Source organism: Etheostoma cragini, chromosome 1, assembly GCF_013103735.1.
Source record: "Etheostoma cragini isolate CJK2018 chromosome 1, CSU_Ecrag_1.0, whole genome shotgun sequence".
Taxonomy (NCBI): Eukaryota; Metazoa; Chordata; class Actinopteri; order Perciformes; family Percidae; genus Etheostoma; species Etheostoma cragini.
Genome location: NC_048407.1, coordinates 1,200,803 through 1,224,505, shown reverse-complemented (window position 1 = coordinate 1,224,505; position 23,703 = coordinate 1,200,803). Strand labels below are relative to the sequence as shown.

At 41.7% G+C, this 23,703-nt stretch overlaps 1 protein-coding gene across 1 annotated transcript; it reads left to right on the top strand.

Annotated features, from left to right (window-relative positions):
* Positions 1 to 1,181: 1,181 nt before the first annotated feature.
* Positions 1,182 to 21,997, top strand: LOC117944474 (neuropilin and tolloid-like protein 2). The gene is made up of 10 exons (XM_034871284.1): positions 1,182 to 1,719; positions 5,572 to 5,628; positions 5,894 to 6,037; positions 10,002 to 10,250; positions 10,704 to 10,751; positions 11,290 to 11,417; positions 15,086 to 15,314; positions 18,255 to 18,368; positions 18,513 to 18,643; positions 20,167 to 21,997. Exons 1-10 carry the CDS (start codon positions 1,710 to 1,712, stop codon positions 20,881 to 20,883), a joined length of 1,827 nt encoding a protein of 608 aa, XP_034727175.1. The 5' UTR covers positions 1,182 to 1,709; the 3' UTR covers positions 20,884 to 21,997.
* Positions 21,998 to 23,703: the final 1,706 nt, after the last annotated feature.

Here is a 23,703-nt window from a genome sequence, read left to right as displayed (position 1 = left end):
TTAGATACAGTGTTGACAGTCAGTAGCTCTGTGTGTGTGTGTGTGTGTGTGTGTGTGTTTTGCTTGGGAGGAAACCAGGAGAGAGAGCGAGGAGCTGGTGCAATCTACACGTTGTGTTAAGCTGTGCAGAGAGAGCGACAGAACAAAACGGAAACAAGTTTATATAGCCTAACAAAATAAAAGCATATACATAAAAACGATTTAACAAGAGTTGAGGTCCGCTATAGCTAAAACTAAACCATACAGTGTTGTAATGAGATTGTTTATTTGTAATGAAAACAGTGTGCACATACTGTATAATAATTACATGAAGATGACATATGCTGGTTCATATTTCAGCGTGCCAGTCAATCAGCTGCTAATGGCAAGATCTTAAGAATTTATGGGGAAAAAAACATAAAGTACTTAATGTGAATTTGAAACTTAAACCTTTTGTGCGTAACTTTTTGATATTAATAAACGTCTGATACATTCCAGCCATTACCAAATGAGTTGCTAATGAAGACTCTCTCTGGATGTCTCAGTGGGACTGTGTTCAGGAGATCGCGGCGTCAGGTGACTTTCCCTCGCAGAACCTCAAGTGAAGCTATTGACCTCTTCTGGAGAGTCCATTGTGTTTTTTAATCCTCCGTGTCCTCCTTGGCTACTAGCAACTGTGTGAAGTTATCGTGAGGGTGGTCGCCATCACGGAAGGCTTGTATCATTCTAGTTTTGTTGTCATTACTTAGAATTCCTCATGGGGGAGACTGAAACTACACACTATACCTTGAATATGATTGAGATTTCGTAACAGTAGCAGTGATCTGGAAGGGTTTTATTGGCCTTCATCACAAAACTGGGTTAAATATGTATTAAGCCCATGAAGTACTTTTTTAACAAAGCAGAACTTTAAAGCTTTTCTCTTCATGCATTATGCACGTCTTTTGATGTGCAAATTGTCCATTCTCCCCAGCAAAAGATTCTTATCCAATCATGTTAAGATAATGCATCCCAAAGGTGACAAACACCAGGTGTGTTCATGATCTTGTGTATTATTTCTGCATTCTGTCTGTGTGTGGGTCTGTGTGTATTGTTTTTGTTTTGTTGCAACAAGTTCGTCAGTGTGGCTTTACTTTGAAAGACACGGCCGGAAATGGGATTTGGGCGTTGTGTCTACCTTGACGATGCTCACGACAAGCCACTCATTGATGTAAGCAGCGCCCACGGTTTAAATGAGCCTCGTTCAGAAGCTTTGCTTAGTTCAGACCCGGAGGAGAGCAGACGGAGTCGGACTCTCTTCCTCCTCCTCTTCTTCTTCCTCCTCCTCCGTACTCTTCCTCTCTCTGTCTCTCTCTCTTTCTGTCTCTCTCCATCATCGATTCGCGTCTTTTGGATACCCATCTCTCCTAGAGCGCATCAGCCCGCTTGGATCAGTCCATCCTCCAGCTGTCATCCCGCTGTAGGGCCCCTGGAAGCCGTGTTCCCGGTGATGATGCCTGGCTGAAGGGCTCGCAGCAGTGCTCCTCCTCCAGCCAGACCCCGCGTGGCTGCCGACTGAACGAGAGCCCGGTGCCGCCTGTCTTCTCGGAGCGGGGCTCTGCGTAATGGATTAACGGTGGTCAGACAAAAGTTGGGTTTTGTGAAGAGCCCCGTGGACCCCTTAAAATGGACAAGAAAGGAGGGCGTTTTTAGAAAGGTGCTTTTGGGTTGGAATCACACCGTGAGAGGAGATGCACAGAGGTGAGTCGGACTCCGTGATGCGCGTCCAAGGTTCATTTTCTGATTGGATACAATGTATTCATCTCTTTTCTTCTTCTCTTTTTTTTAGCACAATTGGTCTTTTGTTTGCAGGTGATATGAATTTCATCGTTTTCAAAACAAAAAGGATGGCATGAAATGAATTTTTTTTTTTTAAATTGATAAGCTTCAGAAGTGAACATAAAATCTCCTCGTGATTTTTTTATGCGTTTCTTTAAAAGTGAGAGCGCAAAGGCAATTCCCCGCCCCCCCCCCGTCTCAGTCTCGTTGAGGCTATTTGTCAGTATCAACTTGCCCTCTGTTTAAATCTTCGGTTTTGTTGCCACATCAGTGATCGACATCTCCATTACCCACTGACTGCTCCATTCAGGTCCCAGCATCTGGTCTGCTTCCGTTTTCTGAGACCAGTTCTTCTGAGTGTGGTTGAACCGGCCACAGCCAGGTCAATGTGGAAATCCAATCAAATAGCCTAACAACAAATGGTTTCTCATTAACCCTCTGATGGTGTTCAGCATTTAATCATATAACACTGATCCATTATTCTGTAATATACTGTATAAAGGCTATGCTGGACCGTTTAAGCGTAATTAAAAACGGACCAGGACCAGAGAGGTTTAACCACTGTAGGCACCATAGCGGCCTATTTCAGTGTGATCGGATTGTGTTTCATGACACTCATTATCACACTCATCATCAAAAGTAATTGAATAAAGATCCACCGGGGCTCTTTAGGGTGTTCCGATGTAACAAGGTGTCAGTTACGTCAGAGCCAGGCTGCTGTGCCGGTTCAGCCGCTTCCACCTGTCCTCCTCCTCCTCCTCCCCGGGGCGGAGGAAGCTCTCCACGTTCACAGCCAGCCAGACGTTGACGTCCACTCCGGTGTCGTGTGCGCGAGCTGCTCCAGCCACTGTCTCGCGCCATCAACACCTGAGGCACGCGCCGCGGCGCACGGCTGCAACACCTCTTGATGCGTTCAGTGGAGCGTCCGTGGTGCAGGTTACTGCAGTGTAGGAGTCCACCGGATGGAAAGGGTTAAACTGGTCGACTCATATTGGTCTATTAGGCCGTTAGCTAGACTGCTATTGTACTGCAGAGTTACCTATAATAGGCTGATGTACAGGAGGCTCATTTACATATCTCATTATCATTGTGTACTAAGTGGCCACAGGTGTGGAACTTCAGCCTACCTGTAGGATGTTGTCACCTTCTCTACTATGACTTTACTTACTAAAACTAATGGCATCTTTAACAGGATTTGGATTATAAAGCTTTATGGTAGAACTGGACTTGGCCTTGCCTTTATAAATCTGGTTACTAATTTCGGCGAGCCCACTCAGGTCTGTTGTCTGGACTGTTTTGTCTCATTAACTTTTATATAACTTGGTGTAAATTCTCACAGAGCCTACAACATGTTTGACATCGTCCTCATTAAAGACAACAAGACATCCTGTCTCCTGTCCTTATGGCCGTAGCCTGCTTTCCCCAGCAGGACTCAAGATAGATCTACTACAGCAACATATCAAGAAGAAGAAATAATGAGAGAGCTTCAGAAAAACAATGGTAGTTGGCCTGTATATAATAAATAAAACTTCTTTAAAAGGAGTCCTGTATCCACTTCTGGTAGCTGTTTCATAGCCATAGAACTATATTATTATTGTATTTTATATCATACAGACCTAATTAAGGCCATAGTTGCTTATCTGAACAGGATACAGCAAAATCCCACATTATGAGCTCTATAATATTAGTTCCAATCCCTCTTTAGTCCTGTGTTCCAGACGGCTGCGGTGGCCTCTGTTTCTGGAGAAAAACAGCAGCCTCCACTTGGCTTCTGAGAGGAAGTATGAAGTGTTGTAAAAATGAAATGACATGACCTAGAATCACGCTGTTAACCCGCGGTAATTTCCCTTTAGGTCTTTAAAATGACCAGAGTTCAGACACAGAGTTTTATGTCAGTGGGATGGGACGATGCCTTCAAATGTCCAGAATATTTCTTTAAGTAATTTAGCAGCACATGAAGGTTCTAACCGACAGTATGGGTGACACTCAGGCTGGAGGATAACAGACACGATGCATGCTTTGTAAACTGTTCACTGTTTCTGTTATTTTTTTTTTTCAGATTATCATTCGTCATCCATTTGGACACACATTCACACAATGTTATCTTGGTGTTGAAGTGACAATGTATGCTATTTAGCTTGTGATTAATTTATAATCTTGCAAAACATGTTACAAATGCCCGCATAAATTATTCAACTTTTGCCTAATAAGTTAATTTAAATATTGATAAGCTTGATACACATTTGTGCCAGTGCAGCTCAAGGCAGCTCTTTGGTTTATAACTATTACAAGTAAAACAGCCTAGGATGATAAAACAGGATCAAAATAGCCAAGATGTGTAGCTATGTTGAGGCCAGCAGCAGATAACAGGAATGACTGGCTAATAATGTCAAACATGAATAAAACGTGAGAGCTCCAGTGAGCGCCTGCAGTATCTCTCTGCTGGTTGGGTCTTGAGTTTGGGTGGTCTGTTCTCGGGATTCTCCCTCTGCTAGTTCATACCCCCACAAACGGTACTTCATTGCAACAATGCAAGAAAATGGAGATAGAAGTAATGAGGGACCCGGAACCTGGGGGGGTGTGCGTGCATGTGTGTGTGTGTGTGTGTGTGTGTGTGTGTGAGAGAGTTTATGCGTGTGTGAGGGTGCGTGCGTGCGTGCATTCGTGCGTGTGTGCACATTTCCAAACCATCCAAACATTCCATTCAAACATGCATGCTCATTGGTGTGTGTGGCATGTGTTCACTGCTTATGTTAACCATGCATTCTTCTTCATTAGACCCACCCCCCATCTCTCTCTCTCTCTCTCTCTCTCTCTCTCTTTCTCTCTCTCTCTCTCTCTCTCCCCCATCCTCTCTACGCTGGGTGTCTAATTCGATGTGAGCGGGCCAACCTATTATCAGCTCCGTGGGGATCGGGTCTACAGTGGCTTATCACAGCAAGGCAGTGTCAGAAGCTGTAACATGTTGGCCTTCGGTGCAGATATCATTGTATTAAAACATATTTCACCTATTGTCTGTTGCAGTGCTCTGCCCAAATGACTGTATCCTCATCAGTGCTGTAAGCCTTGGAGCCTATAATCCTGTTTTTTCTGCTAATGCGTCATGTTTCTGGTGCCTCGAGGCTGCAGATTAGTGGGTTAGAGTTAGAGTGGTTTGAATGAGAGTTGATGGTTTAATGAACTACTACTTGCTACTGCTGCGATTACTGTTATTAGTGGTGGCCAATTCCCACTGCACGGCCACTGTTCTACTGCCTACTGCTATATCTACTACTACTAAAATATATTTTACCATTGCCGCTACTGAAGTCAACAAGCTACCCTAAACCACACTTTAACAGTAAATCAGCATCCTTCAGCAATTGATCAGTTATCCAAGACCACAGAGCAGAATAAAGAAATGAATGATCAGACATGATCCGCACGTCTTATCTAAAGTTGCTGTATATCAATTGTTACATTAATATCATTGCATTATTTCATACATGTAGGTGGAGGCCAAGCCATCTATCCCAATGAGCTTACAGTTAGAAATGTTCACTTCAGCATCTGCAATTACACATCTTCCAACCTCAGGGTCTCTCAGTCTTGGAGCTCCATCATTTCCAAGAGGGCTCCTCACTAAATGCCTCTGATATCATTTACTTCTGCAATTATTTTTCCAGCATTGTCCTTTCATGAATGCTTAGTATTGACAATGAAATGCTTGTGAGCTATGTCATATTATGTCACCTGTGACTAATGTGTTTAATGTGTTACATCTCTGCTTTGCAGCGTGGATACTCTTCTTTCTAATAGAAGAGGGTTTCGCTCTGGCACAGAGAACTAAAGGTAAGCTCAAGCTCCATGTCCCCTCTGTTCCATTCATGTTTCACCAGTCTGAAATAAGAGGCATCATCTCTACTCGTATCATAGAACATAATGGTTTGTTTCTTCATTCTGTCCTTTCCTTCCTCTTTATTCCCTGCCTGCTTTTTCTCTTTCTCACTCGAACAATCTGTCCACTCTCCCTTCCTACCAAACGTTCAATTCCTCTCATTGATCCCCTGAATCAATAACCCATCTGTTGGTCTGTCGTCTGCCTTTCTGCTTCAAGATTCCCCAGGCGAGCATGGCGCCCAGAGCCCTAACCAGAACGAGTGTGGCACGTGGGTCCGCAACATCAATGGTGGGGTGTTCACGTCGCCGAACTACCCCAACACCTACCCGCCCAACAAGGAGTGTGTTTACATCCTGGAAGGTAAAGCGGGACCCTCTTCCATCTTCTGCTCGGTAGCTGTTGCCATAAGAACAGCTGACACAGTTCCCCGCCTTTCAGCAAATTGCCTCCTTCAATGAATGTCATTAGTCTGACTGACATTGTTTTATATATAACCTCGCCCCTATCTGATTTTCTGTTCTTTTGCTGGCGGCCGATCAGCTTGACATTTTACGAATGAGCCACCCTGAGTTTTTTTCACCCCACAGATATAACCCTTTGAAAATGATTTAAAGTGAAGCATTGTGGGTAGCCCCTGACTTTTGGCCGAATCAGAGTAGTGCTGTGTTCATGTCTATTGGCAGGGTGGGACAGAAGACTCTGCTATTTAATGAAAATATAGAAAAGATGAACACCTGCTATACAGCTGAACTCCGGTGGCATATCACTGAATTGCAGGAGCCCGTGTCAACGCTTCAGTGTAAACCAGAAATATCCCATGCGTCAGTAATTTGGTGGCCTGATGCACGAGAGACAGACTGGAATGGAATTCTCAACAACTTCAGTTGTGTTCAAAATAATAGCAATCCAACATTACTAACCTCACAAATCATATTTTTTGATAGAAGTGATATTTCTACACGGCAAATAATTCATAGTAAGTGTTGTAGAGTCTTAGAAACCAACAGAGCCAAAAGTCATGACATGCATGCTGCTCACTGTGTGGAATTAAATCTGTAATTAAAAGGACATGTTCAAAATAATAGCAGTGTTGTGTTCAGTTAGTGAGGTGATTGATTCTGTGAAGAAACAAGTGTCAATTATGGCCCTTATTTATATACATATGTAAGGAAGGAAGGAAGCAAATGCTGTGCATGCTGGTTGTAGTGCATTTGGCACAGAAAGCCAAAATGGGCCGTTCCAGACGTTGCTCTGAGGAACAACGGACTTTGATTAAAGTCAAAATGCCAAAGCCAAAATGAATTTAAATGCCTTGAAATGGCATCCAAAGCCTGAACGACGTGGGAAAAAACACTACCACTGGAATGGATGGAAGAAAAGCTATAATGGCAAACCACTGAACCAATGATCAGCTCCAGGAAAATCAAAGAAGACTTAAAGTTACCGGTGAGTACTGTTACAATCAGAAGAAGGCTGTGTGAAGCACAGCTGTCAGCTAAAAGCCCCCCCCCCGGCAAAGTCCCATTGCTGAAAAAAAGACCTGTACTGAATAAGTTGAAATCTGCCAAAGGACACGTGGACTAGCCAAAGGAGAAATGGAGCAACATTCTGTGGACTGATGAGAGTAAAACTGTCCTTTTTGGGTCTAGGGGCCGCAGACAGTTTGTCCTCCAGCCCCCCTGCACTGAATTCAAGCCCCAGTACACTGTGAAGACAGTAAAGCATGGTGGTTATGGGATGTTTCTCATACTGTGGTGTTGGGCCTATTTATTATATACCAGGGATCATGGATCAGTTCCAATACATCAGAATACTTGAAGAGGTCCTGTTGCCTCATGCTGAAGAGGAAATAACTTTGAAATGGGTCTTTCAACAAGACAAGGACCCAAAACACACCGGTAAGGAGCAAAGTCTTGCTTCCAGATGAACCAGATGGATGTTATGGGGTGGCCAGCCCAACCCTCGGACCTCAATCCATTAGAACACTTGTGGGGGGGACATCAAAAATGCTGTTTCGGAGGCCAAACCCAGTAATGCAGAGGAATTATGGGATGTAGTTCAATGGTCCTGGGCTGGAAGACCTGTTCACAGGTGACTCCATGCAACAGATGTGAAGCAGTTCTCAGAAATAATGGTTATGTAACTAAATAGTAGTGCAGTGATTCAAAGTAAAGCAAACCCTTGGGACATGTTTCAGTTCATACAGTAAACGTTTGAGTTTGTAAAGAAAAATGCAAATACTGCCTAATATTCCTTTTTCTTCACTCTCTGTAAAGGTAGAACACAAACTGTTCTGATTTGGAATAGAATGCACAGTGTTCCCAATGCATTAATATTATGGTATTAAAAGCCATTCTAAGGATTTTGAGCAGTATTCACTTCTCAAACACACTGCTATTATTCTGAACATAACTGTATAGGAGATAAGGTCTGGGATGTTGTTTGATGTGTTTTCATACTAAATTGATGAGTTGTGGAGTTAAAGTACAGCCTTTCATGGTTGTGAGTGTGGTACTTTGCTCGCTGTGGTAGGGGAGAGATTTCACACATGGTTCAAGGGCTCCCCCTGTGGACAAATCAAGCCCACATCTATTGTTGAAGAATAAGCAGTGACTCCGTCCCAAGCAGCCTACGGGTGTGTGCAGTAGTACATCGCAGTGGGTCTGCGAAGGGACAGATGATCATTGGCTATTATTTGGTCTTGAATGGCTTTAGTCATATTAATATTTGAGGTCCAGTGAGGAGCCCTTTATTCTGCCTCTCTCAAAGAGAGAGATTCTCACGTTTGGCACAAGTACTAATCAGATAGCTTTGTAATAATTATAATCTGTGGTTAGTCTGAATCATTCATTATGTCATGTCCCTCAGTTCGTCTGCTCAGTTGATGGAGTGATTATAGTTTCTGCTCTTTCTGTGTCAAGCTGTGTCTTTTGTGTGTGTGTGTGTGTGTGTGTGTGTGTGTGTGTGTGTGTGTGTGCGTGTGTGTGTGTGTGTGTTAGATAGAAAGTGGTAGCAAGAATGAGACCACCAGGGAATGAACACACAGATAGCAGGAAGTGCAGGCACACAAGCTGCTCGCTCAAGCAGAAAGGGAGAACACTCCGGCTCAAATTCAAAGACAAAAACAGAGACCCAAACACACTGCACCATACACATGTATGTACCGCCCTTGACATTGCTCTTTTTTTCTAACGGGGCATGCTTGGCTTCTCTGTGCCAGAGATGATTCAGTGGCCCACCTCCGACCCTCAGCATCTTTATTTAGTATGAGTCATCTCCCAGGGCAGGCTTGAATTGCCCTTGTTAAATACTTTGTGTGTGTGTGAGCGTGTGTGCGTGTGTGGTTGGGTGGGGAGGGGGGTGTTAGGGGTACATAGACATACTGTTGATTAGCATGACAGATGAACTTGTGAACTACACTTCATGCTGTGGTTGCAATGTTCTTTATTCACTGACTCAGAGCAAGGAATGCTGACATGTCAGACTGTGTTTGTATCTGCTTTTGCATGTGTGTGTGTATATATGTGCTGTGTGATGCAAGCTCGCATATGTTGATATGTTCACAGATGCAGAAATGTGCTTATAATGCTGTCAACCACAATTGGAAAGCACAAGCCAAATCATAAAGAACTTCTGGGTGATCTAATTAGGTTAAACAACTATGTTCATCTGTGTAATCCTTTTCTGTGCTGTTTAGAATCTTGCTTGGAAGTTAAGGCAGAGCAGGTACTTCAATGGGTTTATTGAGTATATCCAACATGCTGTGTAAATGTGAAGTACGTGGAAGTGAGTAGATCCTCCTTTGTGCTCACAGTGGATATTAGTTACAGCTTCAATGGCAAGACTCATTTTAAAATTCACAAGCGATGCAGCCTGCAGAGGACGTAACACTCCATCTATTATATTAATACTTTGAGCTCAGTGTTGTTCTTCAGCAGTCGCTGCTCCCTATTGTGCACCAGGTGCCAAATGTTGCACGATAATTTAAGACTTTTCTATAAATGTCCTGTCATGTCTGATTAAAGGATCATTTCATCACAGTAAAGTCAGCTATGTCGGCATGACGAAAAGCCAGCACTTTAACAGATAATATCAGAAATACCCCCAACTAAAAGACGGAACTTCTAAAAGTTCAGTCAGCTGAGGGGTCAGAAGTAAGGGCTCAACTTCATAATCCCAATGAACTCATTTCTGACTTGACTTTTGTGCTTTAGAAGACCATCCAGATTTTTCTTTGTCCTGCATAAGCAAGATTTAATTTTATTGCTGTCATGGATTTACGCCTTTTGTTTCCTTTATCTCCCCACTCCCTTGTTCACCAAAGCTCTTTCTAGACAAAGGATTCAGCTGGCTTTTGATAAGAATTACTACATCGAGCCGTCGTTCGAGTGCCGCTTCGATCACATCGAAATCCGGGATGGGCCATTTGGGTTCTCGCCGCTCATTGACCGCGTCTGTGGGGGAAAGAACCCCGGCCTGGTCACATCGACGGGGCGTTTCATGTGGGTCAAGTTCACCAGCGACGAGGAGCTGGAAGGCCTTGGCTTCCGCATTAAGTACACCTTCATTGCAGGTAGGGACACAAACTGTATATTTGCAGGAAATGTAAACACACTCAGATTCTCTAAGATATTTCTTTAAACATCAAAGGTTTTGGGTAATATGTGCAGGAACCTGAATCTGGTTAGTTTGCTTTTTCAAAGTCCCCCAAAACATAGAGGAGAATTTGATCTCAGTGTGAAAGAAAAAATTGACATTCAAACAATAAAGTCCCCAACATCATAGCTTTCTTTCCTTCACTTGTCGTGCTCTACAGCAGACACACATTCAACACACGAGCCTCTTTAATCTAAACCCAATATGCCTAGAAATCAGTGTCTCCCATCGGGCGACAGATATTAGCTTCAGCAGACCCCGTTCTGTTTTATCTGGCCTGCCTTAATGGGATCTTATCTTGTGTTCTCTGCTTACCCATTTCTACTGTGTGGATTGAGAGTAATGTGCCTCCCAAATCTTATCATTTTAGACCCTGATTTTCATCTGCACGTGGGCGGACTGCTAAACCCCATCCCAGGTAAGCTCTCCAGTATTTTGCAGATTTCTTTTCCCGATGCTTTTTGAAGAGCTCCTTTGTGCTCAGAAGCGGAGGCGATCTCTGCCTCTGACGTGAATGCTGAACGTGCAAATGTACCTTGACAAGGACACAATTGTACATGAAGTGAAAGGATGTAAATTCACATTCACAATTTGAAACACACCAAGGAACGCACACCTCTTTCATTTGGCTCTTTCCTCTCTGTCTTGTGCCTTTGTTCTTCTGTCGTCTCATTGTCCTGTGTCCTAATCCACTGTGCTCACTTTAAATCCACCTTAAATTCCATACTTCTTTTAATATCCTTAATCTTTGTCTCTTTCTGTCATGCTCCTCTTCTCATCCCATTTTCCTCTTTATCTTCTGCTTTCTTCTCCCTCTGTGTTTTTTTTTTTTCTTCTCTCATGTACCTACCTCCCTGAGATGCCTGCCTTTCTCCCCTTCCCCATCTTTTACCTTTCTCTGTCTGTCTTTCTTTCTTTCTCCTTCTCTCCTCCATATTTCCTCTGTCTCTGAACAGACTGTCAGTTTGAAACTAGTGGATGGGATGGGATTATTCGCTCCAGTCAGGTGGAGGAGGAAGAGAGCGTGAAGCCTACTGATGCTCTGGACTGTATCTGGACCATCAGGGCTCCTCCTCAGTCCAAGGTCAGTACGATAGTACAAATGAATCAGGAATGATGGCATGCATGGCTTCTATCCTACCCTTCCACCCATGTTTGGTTCTTTCAGATATCACCGTTTTTAAATAGCTCCGATCGAGGTTCTGGTCTATGCAATAACTATTCATTTTCAAATATCTGAAAAATAAGCTTCAATGTACTTAAAGTAGATGATATAAAATTCTAAACCATCCTGGGACCTCTCAAAGCCACTAGCCACACACTGAATGACTGAACAACAGTAGAGGAAAGTTTACATCTGAATCATTAACATCTCTCAGTTATTTCTTTACCATTTCAAAATACACACTGAAATATTTTGTTGTGCATCCTTCTGAGTGCATTTGATAAGCTGAATATGTATCTCAGGTCAAAGCATTAATGTTTTGTAATTATTTTAATTGTATTGCATTGTTAATCGGTGTAAATGGTGACGAGCTGCATGGAGTTGTTTTTTTCCAACTCTAAGCTGGACTACATTACACGTGCTGCACAAATCTCGTCTCACTGGTGACACAGTCTATCCCCAAATAGAGAAGAAATTATACATCTGATGAGAAATTATGTAGAAATGAATCATGGCATGAGGTATTGCAGTGTAGACAGAGCTGAATTGAGGCGATGCCCTGAATATAAAAAAAACAGCTCAGAATGATCAGAATGAAATATGTTTGGAGTCAACTCTAAAATCCCCCTGCGTACTATCGTTGGGTTCAGTGTGTTTTCCTCTTTCTGTTACTTTCACCTTGAAAGTGTTCTCTATCTTAAAATGATCAATATTCATTTTTATTTTTTGTACTTACTTTGATAGCAAATGTGACGTCAGTGCATGTTTCAGTAGAGAATTCCTGTATCAACATCACAATGGATTTTGTTTGTCAGTGATTTTCTTGATTTAAATATTTTGTATGAATGTGGCATATAGTATATAGTGTTCTCCATCATTAAGCTCTAATCCTCCAGTGGTCATATCTGTGTTGTGACTTTAATTGAATACATAATAGGTGTGAGCAGTGCAAATACACAAAGAAGCAGCATGGGGGGGGAGGCAGGCATATTTTGTTTATAAAATACAGCTCTAGAGATTCATATGTACATTGTTAAGCTAAGAGTGAAAGCCCAGTGATCTCCTGAGTTCTGGTATTTATGAGTGGATATAGCAAAGCCCAAAGCCCCATTGATATTACAATCATACAACCAGCCTAGCCTTTATATAATAATAATAATAATTATTATAATGATAATAATAAACTTATTAATTATTAATTTACAGCTGCTCTGTTTCTTCCTTATGACTAAATGAGTCATCAGCATGGGCCTGTGCTACTCCCTCACCACAATATACTGAGACACACACACACACAACTTAGTGTATAACAGCAGATGTACACAGTCACACATTACATGATATACTGTCACATAAGGTACTGTAAGCAATTACCCATATGCATTATGCACTCATAGTAATATTTTAAGCATGCACATGTGCAGCGTTATGCATGACATGCTCTACCTAACTTCCCTGTCACACACACAGATTAGTTTCCGTGGTCATGTCACTGGTCCTACATGTGCAGTGTGAGAAAGCAGTGAAAAGGATCTGAATTTAGCAGCAGCACTGAGCTGCCTCACCACATATTAACTCAATGATGCAGAAGGAAGAGAGCAGTGGAGCCCACTCAGCAGCAGTGTGAGAGCAGCTGACTGCTGCATGGTTACAGGTACTTGTGTGCTATATGGGCTGAAGTTAATCTTAGTTGTTGTCCCCCTGTGGCCAAGATCTTATCATGTAATGACTGCGGATTTATTTAAAGACAGTATTTTGTAATTACTTTTTTTGCAGGTTGAAAAAACACACCACCACTATATGTAAAGACTAACTAATGTGCAAGGGAGAAGCTGCTCTGCAGGCAGGTGGCGGGCTAAGTGGCCAAGTGCAAGTTTTTCTAAAGAATGAAGGATGGCTGGATTTCCATTTAGCTGCGTCAGAGTGCTGATATTGTGCACGTGTCACACTGTCATGGCTGACTGAGACAAAATAGAATGGATCCATCATTAATGTCATTAGTAACGCCTTTGCTTTTCCTACTATGACTATGAAAAGTCAAAATGTCTGCTGGGAAACAGGCCTAATGAAACACAGGACACAGGCACAATCACATTTGCATTTCAGTTGATCATTTTCACAACAGACATTTTGACCCATGATAGTAAGAAAATCACAGTTTCTAATAACATTCACAACAACAACACATTCTGTTTAGGTTCAAGAGCCAATTAAACATGCTTAAAAATCGCTATCTGGAATGGCTTATAATGACGTTAATGTTGTCGAACACACTTTGGCCTATTTTGGTCAAGATAGTGAGTCTTATTACAGTTTTTTTTATTGCTAGATGACAGGGGGCATAACTCTAACTCCAGTCTACACAGCAGCAGTTCATGTAGACCAGACTCTAACTCCAGTCTACACAGCAAGCAGTTCATGTAGACCAGACTCTAACTCCAGTCTACACAGCAGCCATTCATGTAGACCAGACTCTAACTCCAGTCTACACAGCAGCAGTTCATGTAGACCAGACTCTAACTCCAGTCTACACAGCAGCATGCTAACACACTGCTGTCACAACTGTTAACCACACACTAAAAACAGAATAGATCTCAGTCTGGTGTCTATCAAACACTGCTGATTGTAATTCTAGCTGAAAGCCTAAGCAGATGTCTTGTTTTAGACTAGTTAGTGAACATATAGGTTATTTACGGTACATAGAGAAAGTTCAGAAAGCCGTTTTTGTTTACAAACACCAAATAAGAATGAAACCATTATACACTGTAGCATTTGAGAGAAACAGGTCAAATAGCAAAGATTCCAGTATGTCCAGGTAAGATGTCTGAGGTTACATATACAGCTATAAAAAAAAGTGAAAAACATTAAATTTACTGTAGTAAAACTGCTGTTGTTCAGAAAGTAATGGAGGTGAACGTAATGGAAACACCACATTCATTAGTATTCACCGATGATGTAGACATCCAGTGTGACGAAGACAACTTGCCCCATGATGCTGGATCAGAGGCAGGATCAGTCACACTATTCTTTCCTACTCTTATGTATTATATTTATTTCTTTTCCAGTAATTCCATAAATGACTAGTGACAAGATACTATATTGAAGCAAACTGCTGATTTTCATTACATCTTGTTTGCCTTACGTGAAAAGTGGTATGTTATAAAATCCATTTCATGACCGACTTTTCTAAGTAGCCAGTTATTAGTATATGAATGATGCATGCTTGCAGCACAACTCCAATTAGATTAACTATATCATTTGATATTATCGTGCATTAATGCATATTCTATTCATCTTCTAAACCGTTTACCATGTTCCTATCCCAGCATGTTCTTGTGAAGAGGTGGGCGGGTCGCCAATCTATTACAGTGTTCAACTCTGATCTTTTTTCATTATCTGTGTCTGGATGTTTTGTTAGATAAATTTGCTTTGTTGATTTAATGCAATGCAATTATTTCAATGCTTTGCCTGCATTAAAAGGACAGTTTATGACTGATTATGTTTAGACAGCTATAGGGCGGACTAATGCTGTTCATATTCCTCCACATTGTTTTGCTGTGATTGACTGCATCTTTGTCTTTCTGCAGATCTACCTGCGCTTCATGGAGTACCAGATGGAACACTCAAATGAGTGCAAGAAGAACTTTGTGGCTGTGTATGATGGCAGCAGTGCCATTGAGAACCTGAAGGCCAAATTCTGTAGCACAGTTGCCAATGATGTGATGCTGGATACCGGTGTGGGAGTCGTGCGAATGTGGGCTGATGAGAAGAGCCGACTCAGCCGATTCCGCATGCTCTTCACCTCATTTGTTGACCGTGAGTACCAGTTAGGGCTGGGCAATATGGAGAAAATCAAATATCACAATGTGTTTTACCAAATTTGACCTTTATTCACACACACACACACACACACACAATATAAGAGTTCCTGCAGTCTGTCTACATCAGCAGTCACTAACAGACACAATGTGTATGTGTCATTTCAAAAGCTAATTACACCGTGCCATGTTTGGAGCAAAGGTGTGAGAAAACCAGTTATCTACCCCAGCATTTCAAAATAACTGAAGGCGTCAAATAATTTTTGTTATGCATGTCCCAGCATGATACTGTGCTAATTACAGGTCACCTACAACCGGAAAATAGGAATTTATCTATTTTAGTGAAAAGAATAGCTGAGTAGGGTTAATGGATCTACTAGAAGTAATTATACGTTAAGCTTCATCGTTTTTGAAGGGCAAAAGAAATTTCAAAAAGATGACAGCTATTAAAGGTTGCACTTTAAGTAGCAGAAATTGCCATGCAGAAACCCTTTTTCTGTTAGCACACCATATTATTTTCATTAAATGCCTGAATAGACTGAGATATTAATTGCCACATTCTCCTGCACCCTTTCCAAACCCTGGGTGACTACTAATGTTGTTTTCATCAGCAAACCCATAACCATTGCAGCCAGGACTTAATGGCTTTTTAAATTCAGCAAGGGTGTTTTCTTTTACTCTGAGAGTTAAGACCATTTGGATCCTCATTAATTCTGATCACACAGTTCATCTCAAAGAGGTCTGTAGTCTCTTGAATAACTCCCAAACTTTCTCTGGTCAGAGTCAGCGACTGGCTCAAAATGTACATGGAGGTCAGAAAGAACCATTAATCTTTGTCAACCAGAGACAAGATGAGGTTTGCAGTCCTCACTCCATCATCCTTAATCTTCTATAGTCTTTCAACAGAACCCCCTGTGACATGTAAATCCATGCATATTAGGACTTGAATACACACTTGTGCTCACACCCACGCATGGTGCAAACATTCAGACATGAGTTTTGTGCTTGTGTGTATGTAGTTTGGATGGGGGTGAGAGTGTGAAGCGTTGATGACAGCCTACATTTTGAAGGCGGGACATGCATAATGGCTTTGGAAGTGGTCGTGGTGAGCGACCCCGTCTACAGGCTTACTGGGAGATAGATGGGGTGGACACTCCAACACACACATTATTTTATACTGTACATACCCTTACACACTCACATACATCCCCCTTTGTCAAAATGATTTAACCCTGAGGCAGAGGAGTCATGCAGGGAAAGGGAAGTGGAGGTTCAGACCCCTCGTCACAGTGGACCTCAGAGCAGTGGGTGAAGCTGCTAGAGCAGGCCACAGTCTGTTTCAGCTGTGATAAAGACTCAGGAAGTGTGTCCACAGCTGCAAATAGAAAGGTGGACATTTTTTGTTGCAGTGACTGGAACAGTTTGGAGGAGTGAACAAGCCACAAGAGACAGATTTGACATGACATAACACACAGGCTTTCTCTGGCCATGATCCCGTCTCACTGATAAAGAAAACTAAGGAGAGGAGGTTGTGCGGCATCATCTCCTGAGTCTGTTATTCATGCATGTTTGCAATCATGTTAACATCATCATGTTTCATGTTATAATTGTACCATTGTTATTTTGATCTACTCCATACATACTGTAAGACATCAGACATCGCTCTTCCAGGACCTGCATGTCTGCTGGTCCTGGAAGAGCGTCCTGCTTCTGTTTCTCTCTCTGAGAAGTCTTCCTTTTTATCCCTGTTAAATGTTTTTGAGAGGAGTTTGTTGTATTCTAGGTAAATTAAGATTCTTTCAAAACTTAAATAAGAGGGCGGATGGCTCAGTGGATAGTTCAGATCAATTTTCAGCTGTGATAAAGGAGGTCTGTGTTTGTATGTCCTTATCTCTCACCCACACAGTGTGGATCAATGGTACGCTGTGTGCCTGCTACACAGTTCCTCAGGCCGGATGGAATAAAAAGTGAATCTTTGTGAAACAGAAAAAATAAAGCCACTGCTTTTCAACCAATTTCCACCTCTCCCATCTCTAGCCCCACTTCAAACAGAAGAACCAGGTTCCCCTTAGTTTTGACTGCAGCCCCTGATCACCTATGCCAAAACCCAGGCACCTTGGCTGAGCCGTGCAGCTCTTCCTTCTGACTGGCAGTGTATCAATCTCCTGAACCCAGCAGCCAGCATCAATTCCATGTCCTGTCGTTCTCTGCCATCGCAGCCTTCATACGCCTACAGTCACTTTACCGGGGATGTCTCACACCGTTTTCCTGACCGTATAAAGCCATTTCTAGCAGCCCCTCGCACCCTCCGTTTCTTTTCATCTTTGCTATTTTTCTCCTCTCTGCCTGCTCCAACTCCTCTTCCCTTCCTCCCCTGCTTCTCAAACTCTCTTGACACGAACGCTGCAGTTCAGTGATGCTGCCATCGCCTCCCCTCATCACCCCCTGATGTTATGTCTGCAGGAAACGATGATGTGTGAAAGAAATAATAGAACATTATGTGTTTTCATTACATGCCTCTACAGATTTCTACGGCCAAATTATTGATCGTTTCCAGTTCCAGTGGGAAAGTTGATATGCAGTCAAGAGTGAAAGATATAAAAAAAACACATTCAAGCAACAAACAGATAGACAACAGTACAAAGATATGAGTAAAAAAAAGGTTTCCTGTATGTAATACGCAAAAAACAATTTATCCCCACTGGAGCAATCTCTAAAACAGAAAAAGAAAGAACTACATTACATGTGCAAATTAAGCTGAGTTATTGCACATGGGACAAATGAGTTTTAGTATTTGTTGTTTTCAGTGTTATTGTTTTATTGTTCAATCTTCCATATTGCTTCCAGTCCTTTTTGCAATGTAGTGCTCTTTTACTACAGCTGTTTTTCTTCTGGTTTATGAATTGCATCATCTCTGTGTGTTGTTTTTTGCCCGCAGCCCCCTGTTCAGCCAATACCTTCTTCTGCCACAGCAACATGTGTATTAACAACTCGCTGGTGTGCAACGGAGTTCAGAACTGTGTCTACCCATGGGATGAAAACCACTGCAAAGGTGAAGGTCTTCTTTCTGACAACTTTTTCCAATTGAGGTTGTTATGGTTATTAAAATGATTTATATTTGCAGGTTTTCAGGGTTTTTTACTTTCTTAATTGTTCTTATTCTTTTCTCTCTTCTTCTCACACCTTCCCACTCCAGAGAAGCGATCTAAGGGGCTTTTTCATCAGATCACCAAAACCCATGGCACTGTCATTGGTGTCTCATCAGGCATAGTTCTGGTTCTTCTTATCATCTCTATCCTGGTCCAGATGAAGCAGCCAAGGAAAAAGGTACTGATCCTTTGTGGTTGACCTTTTGTTCAGAGGGAAAGAAGAGACACCTCATTAAAAGAGCTGGTGTGATTCTAATAGCTCTGGAGGAAGGGAAGAAAGACTACAATTTTAAATTTAGGATCCCCAATAGTTGTTACCAAAGTTCTATTCTTCCTGGGGTCCACACAAAAGATAAAACAAAACAAGGCAATCAACGTTACATTCATACTTCCATATTATCAATACAATAAACAATTACTGTAAAAATAATATTTTCACATTATCAATAATATATAGTTCTACTGATACATTCACATTTCCTTCTCAACAATTAATTGCTAATATTACTTCCTTTTTTAATAGCGATCTCACTTGTAATTTGTGTTAAATGTGGAGGCATTATGTTCCAGTTTGACATTACCCTATACATTACAGCTTTTCTTTCTGGCATTAGTTTTAGGTAATGGTAATATAAAGCGTCCTAGTGTTGAGTTAGTGCCTGTCATTTGTGTGTGTTAGCTGGGAGAATAAGTGTGTAGGTTTCCTAGAGACCTGATTTTTCTCATGTACTTTAACAGGCTATATGTCAGTCTTTCCTCCACCGTCATCCATAACAGCCTGGCGTGCATCTCTTACCCACTGCTCTGCATTGAGAAGTGAAGAGCAAGACGGGCAGCTCGGTTCTTTTTAATTTCTTGTTTAGAAGCAATAGACCAGATTACTGGAGAGTAATTGAGGTGTGATAGAACAAGCGTGCCTGTGCTACTTGTTTTTTGTCTTTCCATCTAAATAATAAGCACACCTTCTGATGACTGAAATGCCTCTGCTCATTATATTATCATTATAAGTTGCCCCAGAGAGTGTTCCGCCCAGTGAGAGTGATCATTACACACCATTTCAAAAACAATGCAGTACACCATCGGAGATTTTTACTTTTACCACCTTTCTATTAACCTGCCTTTATTTAATTTTCTATATGGCTGGTCTACTGAGGCTAATGTAGGTGAAGAATTCGGTGTCTCTGACTCCTTTGTAATAAATTTCTTCCTGTATGACTGCTGAACATTGTGCAAGTGGTGACTCAAGAAAGGACCTCTGACTTTTTGACACCAATGTTTTAGATAAGTATAACAAATTATGTATTGTGTAGTTTGCTCGTTATCCATTAAAAAAACAAATACAGCACCAAAATTCAATGACATGCTTGTTTTAGGGTGGAAATTACCTTTCACCTTTTTCCATGCATCACCTTTTTAAACATTAAATCTAAAAGCTCCTGGAATCTTATTACATAAGTAAATATGTTGTTCAGGTTTTAATTGAAAGTGGCAATCTGTCATCAGATTCTAAATTCAAATTTTGCTCAATTGATTGTTGCACAGGCATGTGACATCCAGCTGAGCCCCATCCACTTATAACCAGTAAGAAAATATACAGATAAAAACTACTCACATATACTCATATCAGTGTAAAAACTAGTGGCCTGCTTATCATTAAAATTGAACTGTGTTCATGTTGTCTGAATTGATCTACTTTTCAAGGTTGTAGCTCGCCGGCCTGGTGTTTTCAACAAGGCAGGCTTCCAGGAGGTCTTCGACCCGCCCCACTACGAGCTCTTCTCCCTACGCGACAAGGAGATATCCTCAGATTTGGCTGACCTGTCTGAGGATCTGGACAGCTTCCACAAGCTGCGGCGCTCCTCCACCATGTCTCGCTGTGTCCACGAGCACCACTGCGGCTCGCAGGCCTCTGTAGCTACTGGAGGCGGCAGCATGAAGCACAGCCGCACCACCCTCAGCTCCTTGGAGCTGTCCTACCACAACGACTTCTCCAAGCCACCACCCATGAAGACGTTCAACTCCACAGCCAGCTACAAGAAGAGCTGCTACGGCTACAAGCAGCACTCACAGACTCACGACTGCGACCAGAAGGTCATCGAGGACTTGGTCACAGAGGAGATCCCATGTGAGATCTATGGGCGTGGTGGAGCAGGAGTGGGAGGAGGAGCCACAGGCGGAGCAATGGGAGGAGTAGGAGTAGCATCAGGGATTGCAGGAGGGGGAATTGGAGGAGTGGTGGGGATAACAGGAGGAATGGCGATGGCTGGGGGAATGGGCATGGCGGGACCTAGTGGCATCGCTGGAGGTATTGGTGGGATGGCAGGACCCTGCGGAACCCTCAGTGTCCGTGGCAACAGCTCTCGTAACAGTACCACCATAGTTGACCCACAACAGCGCTCCATGTCCATGGACTTTTAGAAGGTGAACGGAGAAAGAAAAGGAGAAAGGGAATGCAGAAAGAGCTTGCATCTCACTCATGGAAAGATGAAATGGAGGAAGAGAAGACAGGAGAGACCCAATAATCTTGGCTTGATCACTCCTCTTCCGCCTTTGCTTTCAAAGCAGTATTACAAGCATTGCACACTTAAGGTCAGATCTTCTCCTCACAAGGTTTTGTCTGAAGATTTGGAAAATCAAGGATCAAAAAGAGGTTAAAGAAAACCTGGGCTATTCTTCAGGATGCTGAAGGATGCAGGGTTAGGAGACATCTTGTTCTCCTCAAGTCTCATTCTCATTTAATCTCTCCTTTTCATAAGACACATAGCTCGCATGCAGACCCAGACTGCTCTCTGATTGGTAGCCTAAAAGACTAGGTAACCACTCAGAAACAAGGAGAGAAAAAGATGAAGAGACGTCCTGGACTGAGTTTCTACATGTTGTCCCCTGCCATGCACAGATATATCATATATAGTGCATCTTCTAATAATTTTAGTCTTTATTTTTGTCAGTGTACCGTACTGTTAAAACCAGTATATATCCAGCCTCATGATGATGCTTGGCTTTTAACTCTTTAATCTTTTTCAAATGTTACTTGGGTGATTTTTTTAGATAACTTATCGATGACATGGTGTTGATGACGATGAGGAGGATGATAACAATATTTGTGATGTGATATTACTATAATAATGCTATAATTTTCATGGTTACCTCAAACATACACAGAAGGCCTGTTCCATTCAGTCTCTCCTCAGGAAGAGCACATGAAGAGACGGTCTTATTTTGGTAAGAAAGAGAAAAAGAATATTTCTGCTGGTGAGCTTTATAGTACATAAACATTAAGGATATTAGTGAGCGTTTATGGAATATGAAATGTCTGGTTGTGAGACCTGGACTAAATCAAAATAGCAACCATCCCACCCTAACTAGGAGAAAGTGTAATTTCTCAATTGCCCCATGAACTATGAAGTGTGTAAAACAAGCACAACCTGTTTCCCTAAAGAGACAGACATGTAGCCTATATGCGACTCATTTATGATTTTAACCACTGGTTGTATAATTTCATTTTGTTGAATTAAATGAGAGCTTACTCGCCTCCTTGTGTGAGTTCATTGTAACCAAGAAAGATGAAAATGGCAACACCCACAGGATGGAGATGTCACAACAAGGTAAGTCCCACATTGTGGCAAGCAGATGGAAATGAAACCGCCAATGCAAGGGTTTGGCTTTGCCGAGACAGATATTTGAGCATATTTGAGATATTTGAGCACCTGAGCATCATGACAATGAGTGTGTATACACACACTCATTGTCATAATGCTCAGGTTAGTCATTTCAATGATATAGCCTAGAACAGAGGAGATGTGGTCTAGGTGGAATCTGACCCCAAAACACAGACAGCGCCACGCTAGGAATTTCACCCAGGCAATGATTTTACCTCCTGATTGCAATGTTATCGTTAGAATTAAGGACACAAGTGTGTATACAATTTAGCCAGGGATGAGGTTCAATTTAAAAACAACAACAAATTTTATTTTGACAATTTCAAAACACATTTATACCTCGGGGAGGGGAAAGGGGGAAAATTATAACTGCTGCTCAGGCTTAGTAGTGGAGGAGAAGGGGGTCTCGAGGTTAGTGAGGGATCCCAGGGAGAGTTACCAGTAAACACACACACACACACACACACACACACACAGCAAAGAAAACGGGATGGACAGCACAGCAAACAGGACGGGGATACCACCACCATTACCTTCGGCTCTCACCAACTGAAAAGGACACACAAGAGGATACACATGATTAAGGGGGATACACTCAACAGAAAGAAAACCAATATATGAAATGATGATGAAAACAACAAACTGGAAGAAGATTAATACAATATAAACGGCCAGAACCACCAGATGTTCCAGGGAGGAAAAATAAAAGATTATGAATTCAATAGAAAACACTTGTTAATATGAATTCAAAGAAAGAAAAAAGAAACCACTCAAACTGTGGGATTGAAATAACTCTAACAATAAACCAAAAAACTACTTACTAAAATTGTTTTGTTCCAAAAATACTAATTACTAAAATTGTTTTGTTTTAGCTAATCGTTCTAAGTATCTGGATGCTGACCCACCAGTTTGCTCAGGACTCTGAGAATAAAGACAATTTGACAACAATGACAAATAGGCTCATTTGATGTTGGGAATTTCACAAACTCTTGTTGACCTGCAAACAACAATTATTTTTTTCAGCTTCTTTCTATGGTCATTTTTTTTTCTTTTGCAAACCTTGGAAGAAAAAGTGGTGTTGGAGTTTGGAGGGTTAACTCTTTACATGATCTTTTTATGATCTTATATTGCATTAGAGCAGACCATACATTTAAATAATATGAACTGATCTATAAATGAATTTCCTAATGCATGGGTGGTGGTTGGACAATAATTCAATTGTATTTTTTTTTTAAGATTCTTTGTTGGGGCCTTTAGCTTTTATTTTCTATAGGACATCAGAAGACATGAAAGGGGAGAAATAGGGGGGAACGACACGCACAAAGGGCGGAATCGAACCCTGGCCTGCTGAGTCCAGAGTAAACACACAGATATATATGTGTGTGTGTGTGTGTGTGTGTGTGTGTGTGTAAGCCTACTGTATATACTCTACATATATGTATATATATAGACTGTATATGTATATATGTGTGTATTTGTAGGGATGTACAGTATGTATGTATATATTACCTTGCACATTAAAATCGTTGTCTTTCCTACGAAAATGTGTCTTCTGGATACATGCCATCTGATAAGTGTC

What these genes read in the sequence shown, in the direction of transcription:
- LOC117944474 (XM_034871284.1), top strand. An exon ending in TCTGGCACAGAGAACTAAAG is followed by an intron (nt 5,629 to 5,893) that starts GTAAGCTCAAGC and finishes TTCTGCTTCAAG; the next exon opens with ATTCCCCAGGCGAGCATGGC. An exon ending in ACTGCTAAACCCCATCCCAG is followed by an intron (nt 10,752 to 11,289) that starts GTAAGCTCTCCA and finishes GTCTCTGAACAG; the next exon opens with ACTGTCAGTTTGAAACTAGT.